General features: G+C 52.0%; 1 protein-coding gene across 2 annotated transcripts in view; it reads left to right on the top strand.

Annotated features, from left to right (window-relative positions):
- Nucleotides 1-243: 243 nt before the first annotated feature.
- GPI (glucose-6-phosphate isomerase) overlaps nt 244-22,587 on the top strand; it is a 30,962-nt gene continuing 8,618 nt past the window's right edge. The window contains exons 1-10 of one of the 2 annotated variants that reach the window (XM_005862473.2): nt 244-384; nt 561-646; nt 813-903; nt 1,218-1,286; nt 3,239-3,358; nt 9,461-9,544; nt 9,676-9,822; nt 10,546-10,617; nt 11,040-11,084; nt 12,373-12,426. In XM_005862473.2, the coding sequence (XP_005862535.1) occupies nt 259-384; nt 561-646; nt 813-903; nt 1,218-1,286; nt 3,239-3,358; nt 9,461-9,544; nt 9,676-9,822; nt 10,546-10,617; nt 11,040-11,084; nt 12,373-12,426 (894 nt within the window). In that variant the 5' untranslated portion in view covers nt 244-258. Of the gene's footprint in view, nt 385-560; nt 647-812; nt 904-1,217; nt 1,287-1,828; nt 1,915-3,238; nt 3,359-9,460; nt 9,545-9,675; nt 9,823-10,545; nt 10,618-11,039; nt 11,085-12,372; nt 12,427-22,587 lie in introns of those variants that run through there. The other variant, XM_014536615.1, reaches the window with a different exon arrangement.

Here is a 22,587-nt window from a genome sequence, read left to right as displayed (position 1 = left end):
ATCAGGACCCAGGCCGCACTTCGTCCTTGACGCCTCCTTGAAGCAGGTTCCGGGAACTCGCCGGAGGTCCCTCCCTGGGCTGCTTAGCCCTGAGAAGTGGGCCCGCGCTCCCCTGCACGGGGACGTGCCCATCACCCTCCCCCTGTCCCCACCGCGCGGCCCTCCACCCGCTCGCTGCTGAGGGCGTGGGACCCTATCGGGGTTCGGTCTGGGTGGGGCAGGCCGGGGGGTTGCGGGCCGTCTGGTGGAAGGGTGGAGATGTGGGGACGTGATTCCCGCGGAAGAGGCCAGGGCCGGAGACCTGTGAAGGACCAGGAAATAGCAAGGAGTCTACTAGAGGACATCTTGGGGGAATGGGAATGGGCCCACCGTGCTCTGGTGCAGGTGTGTTGGGGAGGGGTGGCCTGCGGCTCCGGCTGGAAGTCCCCTGTGGCCAGCCCTGTCCCCTGGGCCCTCCCCTGAGTAAGCTGAGGCGCAGAGTGGGAGTTCAGGGAGGGGCTGGTCACTCCCTGGACTAGGGAGGGACAGTGAACCTCGCTCTGTGTCTTCCCATCCCCCAGCTCGGTTTTAGCAGAGGAACGGCTCCTCACCCAGAGACGTGCGTTCTGTTCAGAGGGCGGCCCTTCTCACTGTGCCGCTGCCGCAGGTCAGCCCGGTGGGCAGGCAGGTGACAGATACCACCCTGTGCTGGGCCGCTGCGGCCTGTGTGGGGTATGGCACAAAGAGGATGTTTTTTTCTGGAAGCACTTCTGGTTAGGGAGCAGGCTGGGGGTACCTGGGTGTGGCCAACGGCTTCTGCCATCTTTCTGCAGCTTGAACCTCGATACCAGCCATGGGCGTATTCTGGTGGATTATTCCAAGAACCTGGTGACAGACGGTGTGATGAAGATGCTGGTGGACCTGGTAATGTTCTTATTGGGAGGCTTGACCTGTAACCCACAGTGTGGTGGGCAAGCTGGGCTCCTGGGAGCCCCCATGTCCTTGAGCATCTTTACTTCCTGCTCTGTGGACCTCAGTGACTGTGCCACTGCAGGGCTCTGAGCTCCTGGCCTGAACTCAGGTTCTGAGCCGACCCTTCTTACTCGGCGGTGGGAGAGGGTGCCAGGCTGCAGCCGTCTGTCAGCCTCACCCGAGGCTGCACCAAGCCTTGTGCCCGGGAATTTGGAGTCCCGGTGGCTCATGTGGGTGGTTCCCAGCCCTAGTGTCTTCTCTTGCAGGCCAAGTCCAGGGGCGTGGAGGCCGCCCGGGAGAACATGTTCAACGGCGAGAAGATCAATTTCACTGAGGTGAGCAGGCCTGGTGGCATCAGACTTCTCAGGTCCCCCAGGGCCTCTTCCTTCCTTCTCATGACCGTTGGCCTCACTGTGTCTTCACCCCTCCTGTTAGGCAATACTTTTGCTTAACAAGGGGCCTGAAGGCCTATTTCCTCCAGCCCGTTGCCGGGCCTTGGGGGGTGTCTTCCCCAAGACTGATGGTCTGAACTTGGTAAGCATGGAATGGCTCCCGGTGTCTGCCTAGGGAGAGCACGTTTCAAACCTGTGAGGAGAGGGCTTCTCAGGGCATGCGTGGAGAACTTTGATCTAGCTTTGCGCCACGTTTTATTAATGAAAAGAAAACTCTTATGTCAAAAAATAAACCTCCTCAGTGGTAGGAGTCAAGAAGAAGGCCAGGCTTTGGGGGCCCAGCTCCTGAATTGCTGTGGAAGCCTGGAGGCATAATAATCACTGAGCAAGGCTGCAGCCGTCTGTCAGCCTCACCCGAGGCTGCACCAAGCCTTGTGCCCGGGAATTTGGAGTCCCGGTGGCTCATGTGGGTGGTTCCCAGCCCTAGTGTCTTCTCTTGCAGGCCAAGTCCAGGGGCGTGGAGGCCGCCCGGGAGAACATGTTCAACGGCGAGAAGATAAATTTCACTGAGGTGAGCAGGCCTGGTGGCATCAGACTTCTCAGGTCCCCCAGGGCCTCTTCCTTCCTTCTCATGACCGTTGGCCTCACTGTGTCTTCACCCCTCCTGTTAGGCAATACTTTTGCTTAACAAGGGGCCTGAAGGCCTATTTCCTCCAGCCCGTTGCCGGGCCTTGGGGGGTGTCTTCCCCAAGACTGATGGTCTGAACTTGGTAAGCATGGAATGGCTCCCGGTGTCTGCCTAGGGAGAGCACGTTTCAAACCTGTGAGGAGAGGGCTTCTCAGGGCATGCGTGGAGAACTTTGATCTAGCTTTGCGCCACGTTTTATTAATGAAAAGAAAACTCTTATGTCAAAAAATAAACCTCCTCAGTGGTAGGAGTCAAGAAGAAGACCAGCTCCTGAATTGCTGTGGAAGCCTGGAGGCATAATAATCACTGAGCACTCAGAGGCCTGGCCTCAAGATATTATTATCCTCCTTTTACACATGAGGAACCCAAGGCTCAGAGGTCAGGCGACTTATCCAAGAGTCATATCCGTAAGAGGTAGAGTCAGGATTGCACTGCTGGGCTAGACGGAGAGAGGCTGCAATCAAGGAGGGCTTCATGGAGGGGTACATTTACCTGTTGAAGTGGGGTCGGGCAAGGTAGCATGAAGCCCTCCACCTTAGTGAAGACCATCTCTTTCCTGCCCACCTGGCATCTTTAGGTCTGTTTCCTTCAAGGACTCCTCTGCTGGCTTCAGCTTGATGAGGCTGTTGCTCTTGCATGACAAGGCCAGCTGCCTGGCACCACAGACTTAGGGTCCGATTTGTTTGTGATGGGGCTGCTTGGTGAGGGAAGCTTGAGTTGCCTGCTTTGCTTTACATTCAAGAGACTGGGGGCACTTTTCAAAAGGTGCCAGCAAACACCATGTCCTCTGATCAGGAAGATGAGATGCCTTTAGGCTTAATGAGTGAGCCCTAGTCCTCTGAAGCCATTGCTTGTCTGACCTGTGTTGTCACCACTCTCTACCTTCGCTCACTACCTTTTTCCTTGGCTTTTCACACCCTGAATACCTATGGGCCCTTGGGGCTTGTCCTAGGCTTGTTCCGGTCTCTATCACTTTGTGATCATCTGCAGCACATGCTTTGCCTTTCCCCCGGGGTCCGGGGTAGCCCCCATTTCCATAAGCACACAGCGGATTCTCCGTGTGAGACCATAGTACTGACGGAGACCTCGGGCCTGCATGTCCAATGAGTAAGGGTCGAGCTGACTGTCCGGGCCACACTGCACCGTGCCCAGCTGGGAGTGTGGCTGCCCTGGGGTGGGGATCTTCTCACTCTGACTCTGTCCCCAGAATCGGGCAGTGCTGCATGTGGCCCTGCGGAACCGGTCAAACACACCCATTCTGGTGGATGGCAAGGATGTGATGCCGGAGGTCAACAGGGTCCTAGAGAAGATGAAGTCTTTCTGCCAGGTAAGCAGCTATTGGGCCGGACTTGCCTTTAGCTGTATGTGTGCGTGTATTTGGGAGTTTGGGGGCCATGGTGGGCCACACCTCCACTCTCTTCGGAGAGGACTCAGCCCTCACTGCAGCCTAAGGGGGGGTGGTCTCTGTGATTGCTGGCCCTTGGGGGCTCTGCTAAGGCACGAATTTCCCTGACCCGGTTCTGAGGGAACCCACTACTGGCAGCAGTGGAGCAGCTTCCTTCCTGAACTACAGACACCTGTGGGCTCATGGACAAACTGGCCAGTGGCCAAGGTCTGAAAAGAAAAGTGAGGGATGGGAGAGTGGGGAAGAGTCTTGCTTTTCTAATCTGTGTTTAGTCATATGCCCTCATTACCTAGTCTAGAACTCGATAAAAGACATGCTTTAATCTTGCTTTGACTACATCCCCAAAGGCTTCCTAGGCATGCACGCATGCAGCTGTCATCTCCTCTTTGAAATACACACATACCCATGCGTACACACAGGTTTGTTTTTACCTACTCTTCTGCAGCTTATTTGTACTTATAAATATGTAAGAGATGCCCTATTGTCAGCGTGAATGTACATAACTTCCTGCGTGGGGCTGTAGGGGTATAGCCTCAGAGACCAGCTAGAGATTTTGCCACATCAACACTGTTGCCTCAGTGTCTTGCCCAGGGGTGATCCTGCAATGGGTGGCAGACGTCCTCAAGCCTGGAGTACAGGGTTGATGTCTGTGGGCTTGTTTGTCTGTGTGGGTGTGTGCATGTTCGTGACGTGTGTGATTATCACTCTGGGAGTGATAATCTGGGTTCTGGTCAGCTTGTACTGAAAGCAGTGGCCCCCAGGAGGCTGGTCAAAGTCTGGTTGCTTTGGCTAAGAGCCATTTTCAGACCTGAAATGGCAGGAGGTGATCTGGGCATCAATCCTAGGGGCCTGGCAGCCGAATGAGTAATACTTCCCAGGGTGAGGGAGGCTTGGGATCCTGATGGGAATCTGGTTTCCAGAATATTCCTTAACAGTGATTGATATGGGTGGTGGCCCTGGGTATGAAGAAGGAGAGTTCCAGCCATCTGTTGTGAGTGCCAGAGCTGACATGCCTGGGAAAGCCTGCTGCTCTGTGGATCAGCCCTTCTGTGCTCAGGCATGCCGTGTGGAGAGTGTGCCACCGGCTGTCTGGGGAGCCTATTCCAGGAGAGCTCTCCCATACAGCTGGCTGCTGGAGGACCTGACTCAGACTCATAGGATATTTATAGTGTAGAAAAGCCGCTGAATGGCAGCAGCTCCATGGTGAGGAACACTCCCCATGGCTATGCTCTTAAAAGTTCCCCAGGCCCTTGCTGGTGTTGCTAAGTGGTTAGAGTGCTGGCCCATGAACTGAAGGGTCACGGGTTCGATTCCTAATCAAGGGCATGTACCTGGGTTGCAGGTTTAGTCCCCGGCCCCAGTCAGGGCGCATTTGGGAGGCAACCAATCGATGTTTCTCTCTCCTCCTCCCTTCCTCTCTTCCACTTTCTATAAAAATCAATGGGAAAATGTATCCTCAGATGAGGATTAGCAAAACAAACAAAAAGTTCACCGATATTGGGTGAGGATGCCATGACCTTGATTGTAGTGGCAAAAACTGAAAAGAGCTCATTTATCAGAGGGCACTGATCAGTAGGATCAGTGTGTGTTCATACACCATAGGAATTGGGAAGCACCATTAGGGATTAGGGAGCTATGGTTGCATTGACCTGCCGTGCTGTTTAGGATATACTATGATTTTAAAAAAGGAAGTTACAGAATTGGCATGTGTCGTAAAATACCATCTGGTCAAATAAAGAGTGTGTGTAGTTATATTAAAGATAAACACATTTCTCCTCTGAGGAGCTTTATTATAACAAAACTTTAGTAGTGAGATCGAGAAAATGTGCAACTTACTTCCTTTTTTGTATTGATGAAAAAATGTCCATAGGTTGATTACTTTATTATTTAAAGCAAAATTAAGAGTTGCTGGGTCTTCAAATTACTCCAGAATTTAGCAACTGAAAAGAGCAACCAACATCTCTGTGGATCAGGATTCGCAGCGTCTCTGCTAGCTGGTTCTGCCTCAGGTCCCATAGGCTTGTAGTTCAGACGTTGGCCCAAGGTTACGCTCATTGACAGGCTTGATGGGGGCTGCAGGATCTGCTTTCAAGTGGCTCATTAGCAGTTAGTGCTGGCTTTTGGGAGCCTTGCGGTGCCTCATCAGGTGGACCTCTCCACAGACTATTTGATTGTCCTCAGGTCAAGGCAGCTGCTTTTCCCCAGAGCAAATGATCCAGAGTGCCTCAAGGTCTTTCATGAGCGAGCATCAGAAATTAGTCTTTGATTTCTCTAGTACCTATTGGTTTTACAGGCCAGCTCTGATCAGAGTGGGAGGGGACTGTATAAGAACATGAATGCAATGCCAGGAGGCAAGGATCCCTGGGAACCATCTTGGAAGTTGGCTGCCATACTCTGCCCTCTGGCTTCCAGGAATTCATCATGTTCCTCCACATGCAAAATCTCCCAGTCACCTTCTCCTAAGGCAGTGGTTCTCCACCTGGGCTGCACATTAGAATCACCTGGGAATCTTTTTAAAATCCTGATTTCTGGGCCTCATCCTCCGGAAATTCTGTTTACATCCTGTGAATGGCAGTGTCTCCCACTCACTTAGCTTATTGTCAAGTCCATCATTCTGACTCTGAATCGTGGGTCCTTGCTGGGCTCTGCTAACAGCTTCCATCAGTTTAATGTCATATAGTTTAGACCAGTGATGGCGAGCCTATGACACGCGTGTCAGAGGTGACACGCGAACTCATTTTTTTTGGTTGATTTTTCTTTGTTAAATGGCATTTAAATATATAAAATAAATATCAAAAATATAAGTCTTTGTTTTACTATGGTTGCAAATATCAAAAAATTTCTATATGTGACACGGCACCAGAGTTAAGTTAGGGTTTTTCAAAATGCTGACAGGCCGAGCTCAAAAGGTTCGCCATCACTGGTCTAAGGTGATATCCCATTACAATATCAGCTAGACGTCAGGAACCTCATCATCTCAGTTAGGTACAAGTATAGTAATACCTGCATTTCTTTCTTCCTTATTTTTTTAATTCTCGCCCAAGGATATATTTCCATTGATTTTAGAGAGAGGGAAAGACAGAGAGAAACATTGATGTGAGAGAAGCACATCGATGGGTTGCCTCCTGCACACTCTGTGACCAGGGCCCGGGCCAGGGAGGAGCCTGCAACCAAGGTATGTGCCCTTGACCAGACCCTTTGGCTGACGTTCTGTCCATTGAGCCAAATGGCTAGGGCTTCATTTCTTTTAGTACAACTTAAATACAGTTCCTTTAGATCTGAAGACATGTGAATTAAAGAGACAAATTATTTACCCCCTCATACACCCAGTATACAAAGGTGAAATAAGCACAGGCTACCTGATAGGATAATTCCTTTCAAAAAGAGGGGGAATGGGAGGCACGCAGGACACATTTTGGCAGTTACTTGGTTAGCACTCAACGCTTGGGAATCATCCCTTAGGGCAGCGGTTCTCCACCTGTGGGTCGCGACCCCTTTGGCGGTCCAACGACCCTTTCACAGGGGTCGCCTAAGACCATCCTGCATATCAGATATTTACATTATGATTCACAACAGTAGCAACATTACAGTTATGAAGTAGCAACGAAAATAATTTTATGGTTGGGTCACAACATGAGGAACTGTATTTAAAGGGCCAGAAGGTTGAGAACCACTGCCTTAGGGGTTTTGGTTTGGGCTTCATTCGTTCCTTTTATATGAAAGGTACTTGCAAATGCATGGTTTTGTCAGCCTGCCTATTCCTGTAGAAATGTGGGTATCTAAAGGCTTCTTCTCCCGTTGTACCATCCCTGTCCCTTTTAGTCTAAACTGGTGGTGTTTCTGCCAATTCAGTTATCTTAAAAACTTTGTGTCGCCTGGCCAGTGTGTCTCAGGGGTTGAGTGTCGACCCATGAACCAGGAGGACACAGTTTCATTCTGGTCATAAGACATACCCGGGTTTCAGGCTCCAACCCCAGTGGGGGACGTGCAGGAGGCAGCCCATAGATGATGCTCTTTCACCATTGATGTTTCTAACTTTCTCTCTCTCTGCCTTCCTCTCTCTGAAATCAATAAAAATATTTCTTTTAAAAAAAGAAAAGAAACTTTGAGATTCTCCTATAAAGCTTATTGAGGGGTTCACTCCATTAGACAAAAGTAATACCCACAAATGTCTTCAAGATAACTTTTTCTTACCATTGCTTCTGAGACCACAGAGATAATAATCTTGAGCTTCTTAGAAGCTTTATCTCACCAAAAGGTTCTCTGTGTTACCACCTTAGCTTTTTCTAAGGTCTTAGAGGGTTTACAGCTACACTCTCAGCGTTGTCTTCATGCTATGCTTTTGTGACAGTGCTCTGCATTTGCTCTTTGCCAAGAAACCATCTCTCTCTCTCTTTTTAAAAAAATTTATTTTTAGAGAGAAAGGAAATGAGAGAGAAACATAGATGGACTGCCTCCCGCACACCCCCTGTGCAACCTGAACATGTGCCCTGACCAGGAATCAAACCAGGAACCTTTTGGGGCATCGGATGACATCCAACCAACTGAGCCACACAGGCTGGGGCAAAGAACCATCTCTTAATTTTAGCATCACTTGCTTCCTTGAGAGGCTGTGAATTTTCAAACCCAACATTGTGCCCCCCATTGCGCCACTGCTGCCAGTGGCCTCCCTCTGTGGGAGGCGATCCTGGCAGGCCAATCTGGGGACGGCAAGGGGCACCCATTGCCCCACCGCTGGTCGCCGCCACCCCCCACCCCATTGCCGCCCCTCACTCTGCCCTCTGGCACGCACCTTGGCTAGTCTGGCGCCACATGCTCGCCAGCCCTGTCCCCCGCCGACTGGTCGGACCATTTGCATATTACACTTTTATTATATAGGACTAGAGGCCCGGTGCATGAAAATTGTGCACTTGGGGGGTTCCCTCAGCCCGGCCTGCGCCCTCTCGCAGTCTGGGAGCCCTCGGGGGATATCCGACTGACAGCTTCAGCCCGCTCCCCACACGGGCCAAAGCCATCAGTCGGACATCCTTGGTGCTGCCATGGGGGCAGGAGATGTTCCCGCCACCGCCGCTGCACTCGCCAGCTGTGAGCCCAGCTTAGGGCTTCTGGCTGAGCGGCGCTCCCCCTGTGGGAGTGCACTGACCACCAGCGGGCAGCTCCTGCCTTGAGTGTCTGCCCCCTGATGTTCAGTGCACGTCATAGCGACCAGTCTTTCTGCCATTTGGTCAATGTGTATATTAGCCTTTTATTATATAGGATAACAAATTACACCCAAATTTGGCTTAAAACAGCAATAAACGTTTATCTCACATAGTTTCTATGGGTCAGAAATTATGGACTGGCTTAACTGGTTTGGGGGTCTCCCTTGAGGTTGTGGTCAGGGTGTTTGCCAGGGCTGCACTTAACCTGAATGTTTGGCAGGTTCTGGAGGATCTTCTTCCCAGGTGGTTCCCATTCATGGATGGTGAATTGGCCCTGGCTGTTGGAACTGGCATGTGAACTTTTGTGTGTCCTCCAACATAGTAGATGGCTCCACCAAAAGTGAGTCATACAAGAGAGCAAGACGAAACCTTTCATGACCCAGCCTCTGAAGTCATGCGCCATCCTGCCCGCAGTACCAAAAAGGGTGCACAGCTCAGCCCTGTTCAGCATAGGGACCGTGCTAGGGAGTGAATACCGGGGGGCAAGAATCATTTGAGGTCCATATGGAGGTTGGCTGTGCGTTTGGTACAGACGAGTGTTAGTGATGGGCATTTCGCATCTCTTGGTCTCTGATACGTTGGGTTCTGCTAGAGTTCGCCCTTGTTTTATAAATTTTGACAATATTACTGTGCGGTGAGGATGTATCCCACTTTGCTAATGATGAAATAGCTGGTGATGAGTGTGGCAGGCATCTGCCACTCCATGGGCCCCTGTGAGGGCCTGAAAGTTAGGACTGAGGCATAAGGAGGAAGCAGTAATGATGTGTTTGAGCAGCAGCTTATCCTTAGGGTTTTGGGCTAATCACATCTCTCACTACACCAGCGCGTCCGAAGTGGTGACTGGAAGGGGTACTCGGGCAAGCCCATCACAGACGTCATCAACATCGGCATCGGGGGCTCGGACCTGGTAAGGAGAGGACGGTCTTGGGGTGGGGTGAGGGGTCCCATCCAGGGCCTTGGTTTCTCCAATGATGGGACCTGGCTGTCCCTACCTCTTCCCCTTGGAATCTCGTTTTCTGATGCTACGTCTCCCCACAGGGACCCCTCATGGTGACTGAAGCCCTTAAGCCGTACTCTTCGGGAGGACCCCGGGTCTGGTTTGTCTCCAACATTGATGGGACCCACATTGCCAAAACCTTGTCCAACCTGAACCCTGAGTCCTCCCTGTTCATCATCGCTTCCAAGGTACGGGCCTCAAACCCAGCCTGGCTCCCCTGTGTGTGTTGGGGTGGGGGCAGGGCATGGGACCCTCCCCACCACTTCTGAGTGGACTCTGTGTTGTGGATCCAGTCAGCACAGCTGCCCTCAGACTGTTCCTTGTCTGGGGGCATTCACTGTTTACCTGATAAAAGCCTGAACTCATCAGTTGGAATCTTGGTCTTCAGGCCATACCCAGTTGCTTTATGGGATCTGTGCTCAGCCTGGGACTGTTCTCATCCTTAGTGACCTGTCCCTAGTATCTGCTCCTTTCTGATCCCAGAGCCATGCTCAGATAATGTAAGCGTTTTGTTTGTTGTCATGTCTGCCCTATTTACTCACATTAATGCACATAAAATATTAAAAATCCCATCTGAATTCTGAGATACCGCCTAGCCTGGGCTGAAGGAACGTCCAGGCGTGGCCACAGCTCTTCTGGAAGATGCTCTGGCCTTTGACCTGTGGCGGGGATCAGAGGAAGGGGGTGGGTTGTGGCTCTTAGTATGGTTCCCCTCTCCCTCTGGTTGTGAAGTCCTGGAATCACAGGATGTCGCTGCTACTTCCAGGCCCCTTTTAGCCCCAGACACAGCCACTCACCATGGCTTTGTGGACCTGTGGGTGGAGGTTATGTGGAGTCATGCACTGCTCCTTGTGACAACCGGGCACCCACATGGCCTTTGCTGCTCAGACTGCTGTGCTCTCTGGTTGCAGACCTTTACCACCCAGGAGACCATCACGAACGCAGAGACGGCAAGGGAGTGGCTCCTCCAGTCGTCCAAGGATGTGAGTGCTGGGTGGGCGGTGGGCGGTGGGCAGTGGGCAGTGGGCAGTGTGTGGGCCAGGAAGGACGGGGAGGGGATGCCCATCCACCTGAGTGGCTCAGCAGCCTCTCTGGTGCCTGACTTTCCTGGTTAATGTGGCAAAACCTGCTCTAATTGGCTGAGGGCCCTTTCTTTAAGGCCCCTTGGCTCTGTGGGATCCTCTCCTCCCCTGGCCACACCCACTGTATAAGGAGGGCTATTCTTGGGCCTTGTATGCTGATGAGGTAGATGGGCCAGCCGACCTCTCTGTCCTCTTGACCTTGAGGTGGGGCTCCTCCAACAGCCTCAGAACCAAGGACCTGGGTTTCTCTAGAGATGGGAGTGTCCCTCCCATGGGTGGCCCCCTGGGATGGGTTCAATGTAACTTGGCTCTGTCTCTTGTAGCCTTCTTCTGTTGCGAAGCACTTTGTTGCCCTGTCTACTAATACGGTAAGTGGCCGCATGGGTCCCCAGACTACCTCCCCGGGAGGGCCCACACCACATAAGGACATGGCCTTTCAAAGTACTCGCCAAGATGCGGTTCACAGGTTCGGGAACCTTGGCTTGGCTGATGGGATAGGAGGGTTGGTTGGGTGCCTATGAGGGAAGTGAGCTACAAACTCCCCTTGTCTTTTCTGCATTCTCCCAAGTCTCTGCAGCTCCAAGGGCTTTGCAGTCAGTGAGATCAGGGCAGCCCGATGCATTTCCAAGGCCTGGGTGATAATTCGGAACACTCCATGCACACGACCTCCCTACCACCAGCTTCTTCCCAAATGGGGTTGGGGTTGCATCCCAGTTCTTACATGAGGATGTGACTTTTCCCCCGGTGGTTGCGGGATTAGAATGCGGGCCACCTACCTGCCAGGTCTCATAGTCTGCCTGGCCGGAGGTTGTGCAAGGTAGGGTGGGAGTGGGCCAGCGGGGCAGGGTGGGGCTCGGAATAACAACCATGGCAAACCTTGTGAGCACTTGGTGTGCGGAGGGCTTTGTGCTGGGCTTTGTCAGAGTTGGAACCACACCCAGGTTCCTTACTGCTCCCTCCCACCCCTTCCACCTCTTCCTGCCTCCACTGCTGACCTGCCCATCGAGGGAGACAGGCGGCCCTCCTTAGGCTGGCTAACCACAGTGCCACTGTCCGGCAGAGCCTGAGCAAGTGGTGGTCAGAGACATGTGGGTGCTCCTGCTGGCCAGGAAGCCGGCACCTCTACCTGGGGGACTGGAGCCCCTGAGGAATCAGATTGATCATCCCTGAAGGCTTCCTAGGGCAGAGTCGCCATCCCAGATTTTGAAAGGGCTGGGCAGGTGTCCTGGCTGTGTGGCACCTGGCCTGGAGGTAGCCCCTTCCAGGGCTCGGGTTCCAGCACTAGGCTCAGTTTCCCAGATGTCCAGGGAGGGGGGTCAGTCTCTGGAACTCTGACAGGCAGATACAGGTGGGTCTTGCCAGAGCAGCATGTGGGCCAGGTCCTCGTACTGGGTGTGCAACCCCCTCAGCAGGAAGGTTTCACAGGTGCTGGGCCACTGGCATGCTGGATTTGAGCTGGCCTGGTGTCCAGTTCTGGGGGCGGGCAGCTCTTGGTCCCTGTCCTGTACTCATAGGCTGTTCCAGCCCTGCCCCATCTGGGCCTCTGCGGAAGGTGGGGGTGCTCCCATGCTCGGACCGCACAACTCCTTATGCCCTGGAGCTCTTGTTCTTGTCCAGCTAATCGTGCTTCTTTCCCTCTCCCTTTGCTGTTTGTAGACCAAAGTGAAGGAGTTTGGAATTGACCCTCAAAACATGTTCGAGTTCTGGGATGTAAGTAAAGGCACTTCCTTGCTGGGTTAACTATGTGTCCTTCTCTAAGTCATGACTGTTGAGCCACAGATAAGGGTCCTATGGGGTCAGGTCAACGTTTATTGATTACCTGCTGCATGTCTGGCCAAGAGGCCCCCAGAGAGGCCTGTGGGGCAGGAGCAGCCCAGTCAGGATGAGGGCTCCACTTCCACTGAGGGGGAGTCAAGCTTACAAGGCTAGGGTGACACTCCCCTGGGTGCCTGGCAGCCGCCCCTACCCTCCTCTTGAAGCTGAGGCTATGAGTTATTCTCAGTGGTGACCTTTCTCCGGAACTACAGCCGCAATCTGAAAAGGCCAAGGGGCAGGGAGAGGCAGCGGGTGTGACCAGGCAGGCCTGGGAAGATTGTGCAGGTGCAACTGGAGGGCAGCAAAGAGGAGGCACCAGGCCCAGGGCCTGGGAAGGGCCTTGCTAGGCAGCTTGCAGAGCAAAATTTGACTGAGTGGCAGAGCTGTGGGCCACTCTACCGACATGTGGTCACATGGACTCATCTCTGCTAGAGCCACACCTGGTGCCAAGCAATGAGCGGGAGCTTTCCTTGCAGCTTGCCTGAGGGCAGCAGTGGTGTGAGAAGGCCTCCGGCTGTGCAATGCAGGGAAGACTTGGGGTGCAGGGTGCGCTGTGGGTGCTGTGAATGCGGGGGGCATAACCATGGCAAGCTCACCGAAGAGGGCTTGATCCCTGGGGCTGTTTCCAGGCCTTTAGACTGTTTGCATGGTGACAGCATTCACAAATATAACCTTTGAAAGCTCTAAAGGCCGTGGAGTCTGGGAGAGAATTAAGCTCTAAGGTACCTACGGTGTGCAATGATTTAATTTCTTTCTAGAATGGGACTAGTTATGTACCATCCTTGGGAGAATTGAGAAGTCACTCAAATAATTTTCTACATCCAGTGGCCCAGATGAGGAACTGCGGTTGAGAGAGACTGCAGCTGTAACAAATGCTACGTGCCTGCTAAGGGAGGGGAGGCACCTTTCACCTCCTCCCAGGATCTGGAGCCTGAGCGAGTGGTGGTCTGGGACATGTGCTCCTGGTAGCCAGGAAGCTAGCCAGGTTGTGTCCTAGTCTGGGTGTTCAGTGCCCGTAACTGCCCAGCATGCAGAGATGAGCTGGGATCTGGCTTAGGGAGAGGCTGTGTCTCCCAGGTAAGGCCTAGGAATGATACTTGGGCACAGGAACATGGATCTAGGGCTGCCTAGTGAGGCCTAGGTGGCCAGGCACAGCAGAGGCCTCCTGGCCAGGCCAAACATACCACATGCCACAGTAGCTGGAGGAGGGACCTGCCTGGTTCACTAAAAGTATATGTTGCTGAATTGAGTCGTTGGCATCGGAGGAGCCAAGAACAGGGGCAGGTGAAGTTCAGGAGTTAGGGGGTCTCAGGTGAGGCAGAGGAGTCAGGACAGACATAGGGATATTGCATTGACTCTGAGGTAAGGTTAGAAGAGTCCAGTTGGGCAGAGGTATGTGAAGTGAGGCCCGATCTGTTGAGGTCGGTCATGGGGCAGCTTCATGTGTTGGGATCAAGCAAGGGCATGGCAGTAAATCGGGGGCTGTCTCCGGGCTCGCCAGTCAGCACACAGTGAAGAGCTAATTTTGCCTGGTGAGGTGTGAAGAGGAACCAGGACAGGTACAGGTGGGTTCTAGAAGGTGCAGGACAGGTAAAGGTACAGGTGAGGTCTTTGAATTCTGGAGGAGAAACAGGTATTTAGAGATGGTTCTATCAAGTGAGGTCTGAGGATCCAAAGTCACATACAGGTATTTAAATCTGGATCTGTGAGTTGAGGTTTAGATCTGGGACAGGTACATATATTGGGGTCTCTCTGGTCAGTTCTGAGAAGTCATCGTCAGGTAATGGGTAGCTGATCACTCAAATGAGGGGATTAGAACTCAGGATTAGACAAACATAGGTGAATCCCCTGAGCCAGGGCAACCACCGGGCTCTCAGCATCCTGACCAGGTGTGATGGGCAGAGCACAAGGTACTGCAGAAACCTCTGAGGTTCCATAACTAGGCAAGGCATGGCCTGTGGCATTGGGCTCTGGCTGGGGTAGGGTTAGAGGAGCCTACATGAGAGAGCGGTAAGAATGCACCTGGTTATAAAAGGTGATGATTTGCATCCTGGGCAGAATGCAGCAGGATGAAATGAGATTTCATCACCCTACTCAGAATGGTGTGCAATTAAAATTTTGTAAATTGTTTATTTCTGGAATTTTCCATTTAATATTTTTGGACCATGGTTGCCCCTGGTTAACTGAAATTGCAGGAAGTGAAATGAATAAGGGGTGACTTGGAGTCTGCCAGGTAAAGCTACATCTGTCTGAGGTCTCAGGTGCTGGAATCAGACAAGGTGTGTGTGACTAGGTTTCTTAAGGAGGCCTGAGAAGCCAAGATTAGGCACATTTAGGTAGAACTGGGTTGGTCAGGTAAGGACCAACTGGAGCCAAAGATAGGCAGAGACAGAGCTGAGTCTGACAGGTGAGTTCTGACAGGTCGGGGTCAGACTTTGTCCTCAGGTGATGTCTGAGCAGTTCTGGTGTTGCATAGAGGTCGATGGGAAAAGACTGAAAGCTGGAGTCAGGCCAAGGGGTGTAGAACTGCATCCATCTGGAAGGTTTGCGAATTCTGGGTCTGACTCAGGTGTGTGGAGCAGGGTGTCAAGTGAAGTCCGAGTTGAAGGGAGATACACAGGTTAGTACTTTTGGGTCTTGAACAGGTAAGTTCTGAGCTGCTAAGGTCAGGCCCTGGTTCTTATTCTACATCTGAGGAGCTGGGGTCAAGCACAGGTAGGTAGAGTTGAGTGTTTCAGGTTGTGTCTGTGAAATCAAGGGCAAGCAGAGGTAGGTTGACCTGAAAAGCCATGGCTAAAGTTCTGTCTCACTGGTGAGCTCAGGCACAGGTAGGTAGAGCAGATCTGTAGGAGAGGCCTGAGGAGCCAGGGTTAGGCTCATCTAGAAAGAACTGAATCTCAGATTACCTCTGAGAATATGGAGTGAAAACAGGTGGATAGAGCAGGATCTCTCTGGTGAGATCTGAGGTGCTGGGATTAGGTACAATCTCCCAGGTAAGGTCAGGTTTGGCAGGTAGAACTGTCTCTCTACCTATCTTGTAGAGATTTCATGTGAGGTTGAGGAGTTGTGGCCAGGTACACGTATATGGAATTGAGTTTCTCAGGTAAGGTCTATGGAATCTGCACCTGGCACAGGTTTGTATCCTTGGCTCTGTCAGTGTGTTAGGCACAGGTGGGTAGAACAGGGTTTGTCGGGGAAGACCTATTCGGGCCAGGATCAGGTCAAGTTAATAAACTGGGTCTGACAAGTGAAATCTAAAAAGTCACAGTCAAGCTTAGGTAAGAATCGAATGCATTCAATGAGATGTAAGCAGGTAAGATGAGGTACAGGTAGGCAAAGAAAGCCCACCAGGTGCAGTCTTAGCAGCCAGGAGCAAGCTCAGGTAGGCAGCACTATCCCACCAGGTGAGGTCTGAGGAGCGAGTGTCAAGCACAGGTGGGCAGGTCTGAGGACACAGGGTCAAGCATTGGTAGGCAAAGCTAGCCTATCAGGTGTGTTCTGGGTCCCAGGGTCAAGTACAGGTAGGTAGAGCTGGGCCACAAGCTGCAATGTAAGTAGCCACAGTCATCTATAGGAAGAACTGGCCTTCCAGGTTTAGTCTAAGGATGGAGGGTCAAGCACAGGTAGGTAGAACTTTCCCACCCAGTGTGGTCTAAGGAGCCAGTGTCAAGCAAGGTAGGCAGAGCTGGCCCACCAAGTACAGTATGAGGAGCCAGGATCATGTGCAGGTAGGCAGAGCTGACACACCACACACAGTATAAAGAGCCAGTGTCTGCCCAGATGGCGTGGCTCAGTGGTTGAGTGGCGACCTATGAACCAGAAGGTCACGGTTCCATTCCCGGTCAGGGCATATGCCCTGGTTGCGGGCTTGATGCCCAGGGGGAAGAGGGGAGCATGCCAGGAGGTAGCCAATCAATTATTCTCTTTCATCATTGATGTTTCTCTCTCTCCCTCTCCCTTCCTCTCTGAAATCAATTTAAAAAAAAAAAAAAGCCAATGTTATTTGCAGGTAGGTAGACCTGGCTCACAGGTGTGGTCTGAGGAGCCAAGGTCAAGTACAGGTAGTAGGTAGAGCTGTACCACCAGGTGAGGTCTGAGGAGCCAGGGCTAAGCATAGGTAGGCAGAAATGCCCACTAAGTACAATATAAGGAGCCAGGGTCACATACAGGTAGGTAGAATCAGCTCACCAGATAAGGTCTGAGCACCCAAAGTCAAGCACAGGTAGGCAGAGCTGGCCTGCCAGATGTGGTCTGAGCACCCAAGATCAAGCACAGGTAGGCAGAGCTGGCCCACCAGGTGTGTCTGAGGACCCAGGATCAAGCACAGGTAGGCAGAACTGGCCTACCAGCTGTAGTGTAAGGAGCCAGGGTCATCTATAGTTTTACGGAACTGGCCTGCCATGTGAGGTTGGAGGAGTCAGGGTCAAGCACAGGTAGGCAGAGAAGGCCTGTCAGGTGTGGTCTGAGGAGCCAAGGTCAAGCACAGGTAGGCAGAGCCCATTTGGTACAGTATAAGGAGCCATGGTCATGTACAGGTAGGTAGACCTGGACTACCAGTTGTGGAGGAGCCTAGGTCAAGAACAGGTAGGCAGAACTGACCTGCCAGGTACTGTCTGAAGACCCAGGGTCAAGCACAGGTAGGTAGAACTGTCCCACCAGATATGGTCTGAGGAGCGAAGCTCAAGTACAGGTAGGCAGAGCTGGCCTACTAGGTACAGTATAAAATGCCAGGGTCATGCCCTAGCTGGTTTGACTCAGTGGATAGAGCGTCGGCCTGTAGACTGAAGGGTCCTGGGTTTGATTTGGTCAAGGGCACATGCCCAGTAGGGGCCATGCAGGAGGCAGCCTGTCAATGATTCTCTCTCATCATTGATGTTTCTCTCTCTCTCTCCCTCTCTCTTCCTCTTTGAAATCAATAAAAATATATATTTTTTTAAATGCCAGGGTCATGTACAGGTAGGTAGGTCATGTACAGGTAGGTAGCTGGCTGGCCTACCAGGTGTGATCGGAGGAGCCAAAGTCAAGCTCAGGTAGGCAGAGTTGGCACACCAGCTGCAGTGTAAGGGACCAGGAGTATGAAATGGTCTGACAGATTTTACCAGAGGACCCAGGGTCCAGTACAGGTAGGTAGAGCTGCCATCAAGTATAGTCTGAAGAGCCCAGGTCAAGCACAGGTAGGCAAAGCAGGCCCACTAGGTACAGTATAAAGCAGTGATGGCGAACCTATGACACGTGTGTCAGAGGTGACACACGAACTCATTTTTTTGGTTGATTTTTCTTTGTTAAATGGCATTTAAATATATAAAATAAATATCAAAAATATAAATCTTAGTTTTACTATGGTTGCAAATACCAAAAAATTTCTATATGTGACACGGCACCAGAGTTAAGTTAGGGTTTTTCAAAATGCTGACACGCCGAGCTCAAAAGGTTCGCCATCAATGGTATAAAGAGCCAGGGTCATGTACAGGTAGGTAGAACTGTCCTGTCATGTGTGGTCTGAGGAGATAAGGTCAAGCACAGGTAGGCAGAGCTGACCTGCCAGGTGCTGTCTGAGGACGCAGGTCAAGCACATGTAGGTAGAACTATCCTATTAGGTGTGATTTGAGGAGCCAAACTCAAGCAAAGGTCACCAGATGTGGCTGAGGAGCTAGGTACAGTGGAAGGAGCCAGGGTCATATGCAGCTAGATAAACTTGGCCCATCAAGTGTGGTCTGCGAACCCAAGATCAATCCACGGATAGGTAGAGTGGACCCACCTAGTGTAGTTTAAGAAACCAGAGTCTAAGGCAGGTAGGCAAAGCCTGTCTGCCAAGTGTGTAGTGTCTTATGAACCTTAAAGAGTTAGAGTTGAACGCAGGTAGATAGAGTTGGCTCTTTCACGTATTGGATTCAGGTGAAAATAGGTACCCTTGGGTCTTTCTGGTGAGGCCTGAAGAACCAGGGTACAGCATTCCAGGTCAGCCAGAGCACTGTGGGGCTTATGGAGCTCCAGGGGCCAAAGTTAGACACAAGTAGGCAGATATGTGCAGGGACTTTGGAGCTAGAGGTACGTATGCCTGGATCCTAAAGGTGAAGTCCTTGGAACATGGCTCTGGCTCAGGTGTGTTGACCCAGGTCTTAGAAGTTAGGCTTGGGGAACATGGGTTAGTCACAAGTAGGTAGAACTGCATCTCTCAGGTGGGGTCTGTGGAGCACAGGTATGCAGCGATGTCCATGTCTGATGAGATCTGTGACTCCTCAGGGAGGTATTGATGCACAGGGTAAGCAGGGTTGTGAGTGTTGGATCTGTCTATTGTGGTCGGCAAACTGCGGCTCACGAGCCACATGCGGCTCTTTGGCCCCTTGAGTGTGGCTCTTCCTAAGCCTTAGGAGTACCCTAATTAAGTTAATAACAGTGTACCTACCTATATAGTTTAAGTTTAAAAAATTTGGCTCTCTCTCATCTCTCCCAATTTTTTGGGGGGGAGGCAACCAAAATTTTTGGTGGCCTTAAAAAAAAAAATTTGGCTCTCAAAAGAAATTTCAATCATTGTACTGTTGATATTTGGCTCTGTTGACTAATGAATTTGCCGACCACTGGTCTAGAAGGTGAGAAGAGCAGAGTCAAGCATAGGATATAGACTTGGGCCTCTCAAGTTAGGCCTGAGAGCCCATGTAGATAAAGCCGGATCTCTCAGGAAGGTGTGAGGAGTCTGAGTTGGCTATAGGTTGAGATGCAGGCAGGTACGGGAAACTTGGTCCATTAGCGGAGCTGTCTAACTCCTGCCTCTGACGGGTGTATGACCGTGCAGTATGAGGTACTGGAATAGGACACAGGCAGAGCTAACCTCCCAGGGGAAGGAAGCCTTTGCATCCATGCCCAATGCTGGTTTGTCAGTGAGACCATTGATCCAGGGTCATATGGGCAGAGGTGTAGAAACGTGATCTTAGGTGGGTTCGTGCCACCTGGATTCAGGTACAGATTGGCATCCTTGGGCTTGTTAGGCAAAATGAGTGGGCACGATTTAGCCCAGAAATGCATAATTGGTGTGGCTGGTGAGTCCTGAGAAGGAGGGTCAGACACAGGTGGGAACTTCCGTGGTAGGATTGGACAAGGTCAGATGGGCGGTGTGGGGCTCTCATCACGGGAAAGACAAAGTCATTCTATGTATGTGTGCCTGGGTCTGCCTGGGAAGGTCTTGAGAGCCCTTAGGATCGGGGAGGACAGATAGAGTGTCCCAAGCTCGGTCAGCATCCTGGTCAGGTGTGATGAGCAGAGCTCAAGGTATTCTAGAGGCCTGAGGATCCATTACTAGTCCGAGATGTGGTCTGTAGTGTGGTTGGCATAGGGCCTGACTTACCCAGGTGAGGAAAAAGATAGAGTTAGGTCTTATTAGATAAAGTGAGGTCTGGGGCACAGGTCAGCACAGATTGTTGAATGGCTGAGGAGCTACATCTATGAGATGTGGTCTAAGAGGCCCACTGCAGCTACAGGTGAGGTCTAGAGACCTGTGTTTGCAAGTTGAGGTTTTAGAGTCTCAAGTCAGACACTGGCATTGCTGGGCTTTCCAAAAACGTGAGGTCTGTTGACCTAGCCTCAGCCAAGGTCAGCAGCTTGGAATCTGTCAGTCTGAGGGCTTGCTGGTTCTCAGTCCGGTTTCTAGAATTGAGTCTGTTTGTTGAGATCTGAGAGCCTATGTCAGGCATGGTGTGGCCAGTGAAACTGTGTCTGTCAGGTAAGGTTCCCCCAAACCTGGACCCTTTCCAGGTGAGGGTCCCCACCATTCGTCTTTATTACCCAGGCCAGAGAACTCTGGGTCACACTTGGTTCTCTCATTCTCCCAATTCATCCTGTTTGATTGAACCTCCTGAATCTGCACCTCCAGGGTAGTATTCTCTGGATGACCACTGGGGGTCCTAAGTGGTTTCCTGTTTCCATTTTCACCCCTCCCAGACTTCTCCCTTCTCCAGCCTTGCCCCTCAGCTTCTACCCTCCAGCCCCCACTCCTTTCTTCATCTTCTAGATTGTGCTGTGTTTCCTCCTGGCCAGCCTATTTCAATGGGGTTCCAGTAGAGAATTAAGCCTTAATGCCTCAAGGCATCCATTGAATGTAATGAAATTAGCACCTGTCCTTAGCGTGTAGAAGGGTACTAGCCTTGGACTATGCTTGGGAGAAGTGGAAAGTTAAGTCACTTAAAGCATTTACTGTGGGAATTAATTCTCTCACTATTGAGAAAAAGCTGCTCTTGCCACAGGACCTTTGCATCTGCTGTTCTGGTTGCTGGAATGCTTTTCCCTCGGTGCTTTGATGGGTAATGCCTGCTCTTCTTCAAATCTAGGCTCAAGTACCCCTCAGATTTCTTTTATTTTATTGATCTTTGAGAAAGGAAGGGAAGGAGGGAGAGAGAGAGAGAGAGAGAGAAGAGAGATACATCGATTAGCTAGCTGCCTTCCGTATATTACCCAAATGGGGATTGAACCTGCAACCCAGGTATGTGCCCTGACCAGGAATCAAAACAGCAACCTTTTGGTGCATAGGGAAGTGCTCAACCAGCTGAACCACTGCAGCCAGGCGAGTTCTGAGGATTCTGATGACACAAAGTAGAATCTGTAATATGGCATGAAAAGGCACAGTGTGAATAAATAGTAGGCCTGGTGTGTCTTGGGGCTGAGGCTGAGGTGATCAGTGAAGCTCAAATATGAGCACCTGGGCCTGTGGGTGTGTCAAGAGGCAGCTGGGCACAGGTATGAGGCACTGAACCTGTTTGTCTGAAGATACAGAAATGGCACAGGTACAAGGCACTGGGTCTGTCAGTGTTCAAGGAGGTAAACTAAGCACAAGTTTGAGGCACTGGCACTGTGGGTGTCTGAGGAGCCTGACCAGGCACAGGTATGAGGAGCTGGATCGGTGGGTGTCTGACGAGCCTGACCAGGCACAGGTGTGAGGTTCTCGGTTTGTGGGTGCCTGAGGACCCTGACCAGGCACAGGTGTGAGGTTCTCGGTTTGTGGGTGCCTGAGGACCCTGACCAGGCACAGGTGTGAGGTTCTCGGTTTGTGGGTGCCTGAGGACCCTGACCAGGCACAGGTGTGAGGTTCTCGGTTTGTGGGTGCCTGAGGACCCTGACCAGGCACAGGTGTGAGGTTCTCGGTTTGTGGGTGCCTGAGGACCCTGACCAGGCACAGGTGTGAGGTTCTCGGTTTGTGGGTGCCTGAGGACCCTGACCAGGCACAGGTGTGAGGTTCTCGGTTTGTGGGTGCCTGAGGACCCTGACCAGGCACAGGTGTGAGGTTCTCGGTTTGTGGGTGCCTGAGGACCCTGACCAGGCACAGGTGTGAGGTTCTCGGTTTGTGGGTGCCTGAGGACCCTGACCAGGCACAGGTGTGAGGTTCTCGGTTTGTGGGTGCCTGAGGACCCTGACCAGGCACAGGTGTGAGGTTCTCGGTTTGTGGGTGCCTGAGGACCCTGACCAGGCACAGGTGTGAGGTTCTCGGTTTGTGGGTGCCTGAGGACCCTGACCAGGCACAGGTGTGAGGTTCTCGGTTTGTGGGTGCCTGAGGACCCTGACCAGGCACAGGTGTGAGGTTCTCGGTTTGTGGGTGCCTGAGGACCCTGACCAGGCACAGGTGTGAGGTTCTCGGTTTGTGGGTGCCTGAGGACCCTGACCAGGCACAGGTGTGAGGTTCTCGGTTTGTGGGTGCCTGAGGACCCTGACCAGGCACAGGTGTGAGGTTCTCGGTTTGTGGGTGCCTGAGGACCCTGACCAGGCACAGGTGTGAGGTTCTCGGTTTGTGGGTGCCTGAGGACCCTGACCAGGCACAGGTGTGAGGTTCTCGGTTTGTGGGTGCCTGAGGACCCTGACCAGGCACAGGTGTGAGGTTCTCGGTTTGTGGGTGCCTGAGGACCCTGACCAGGCACAGGTGTGAGGTTCTCGGTTTGTGGGTGCCTGAGGACCCTGACCAGGCACAGGTGTGAGGTTCTCGGTTTGTGGGTGCCTGAGGACCCTGACCAGGCACAGGTATGCGGCGCTGGATCTGTGGGTGCCTGAGGAGGCCTGACCAGGCACAGATAAGAG

The sequence above is a fragment of the Myotis brandtii genome, unplaced genomic scaffold (assembly GCF_000412655.1).
Source record: "Myotis brandtii unplaced genomic scaffold, ASM41265v1 scaffold165, whole genome shotgun sequence".
Taxonomy (NCBI): domain Eukaryota; kingdom Metazoa; phylum Chordata; class Mammalia; order Chiroptera; family Vespertilionidae; genus Myotis; species Myotis brandtii.
This window is presented reverse-complemented; position numbering and strand designations above follow the sequence as displayed.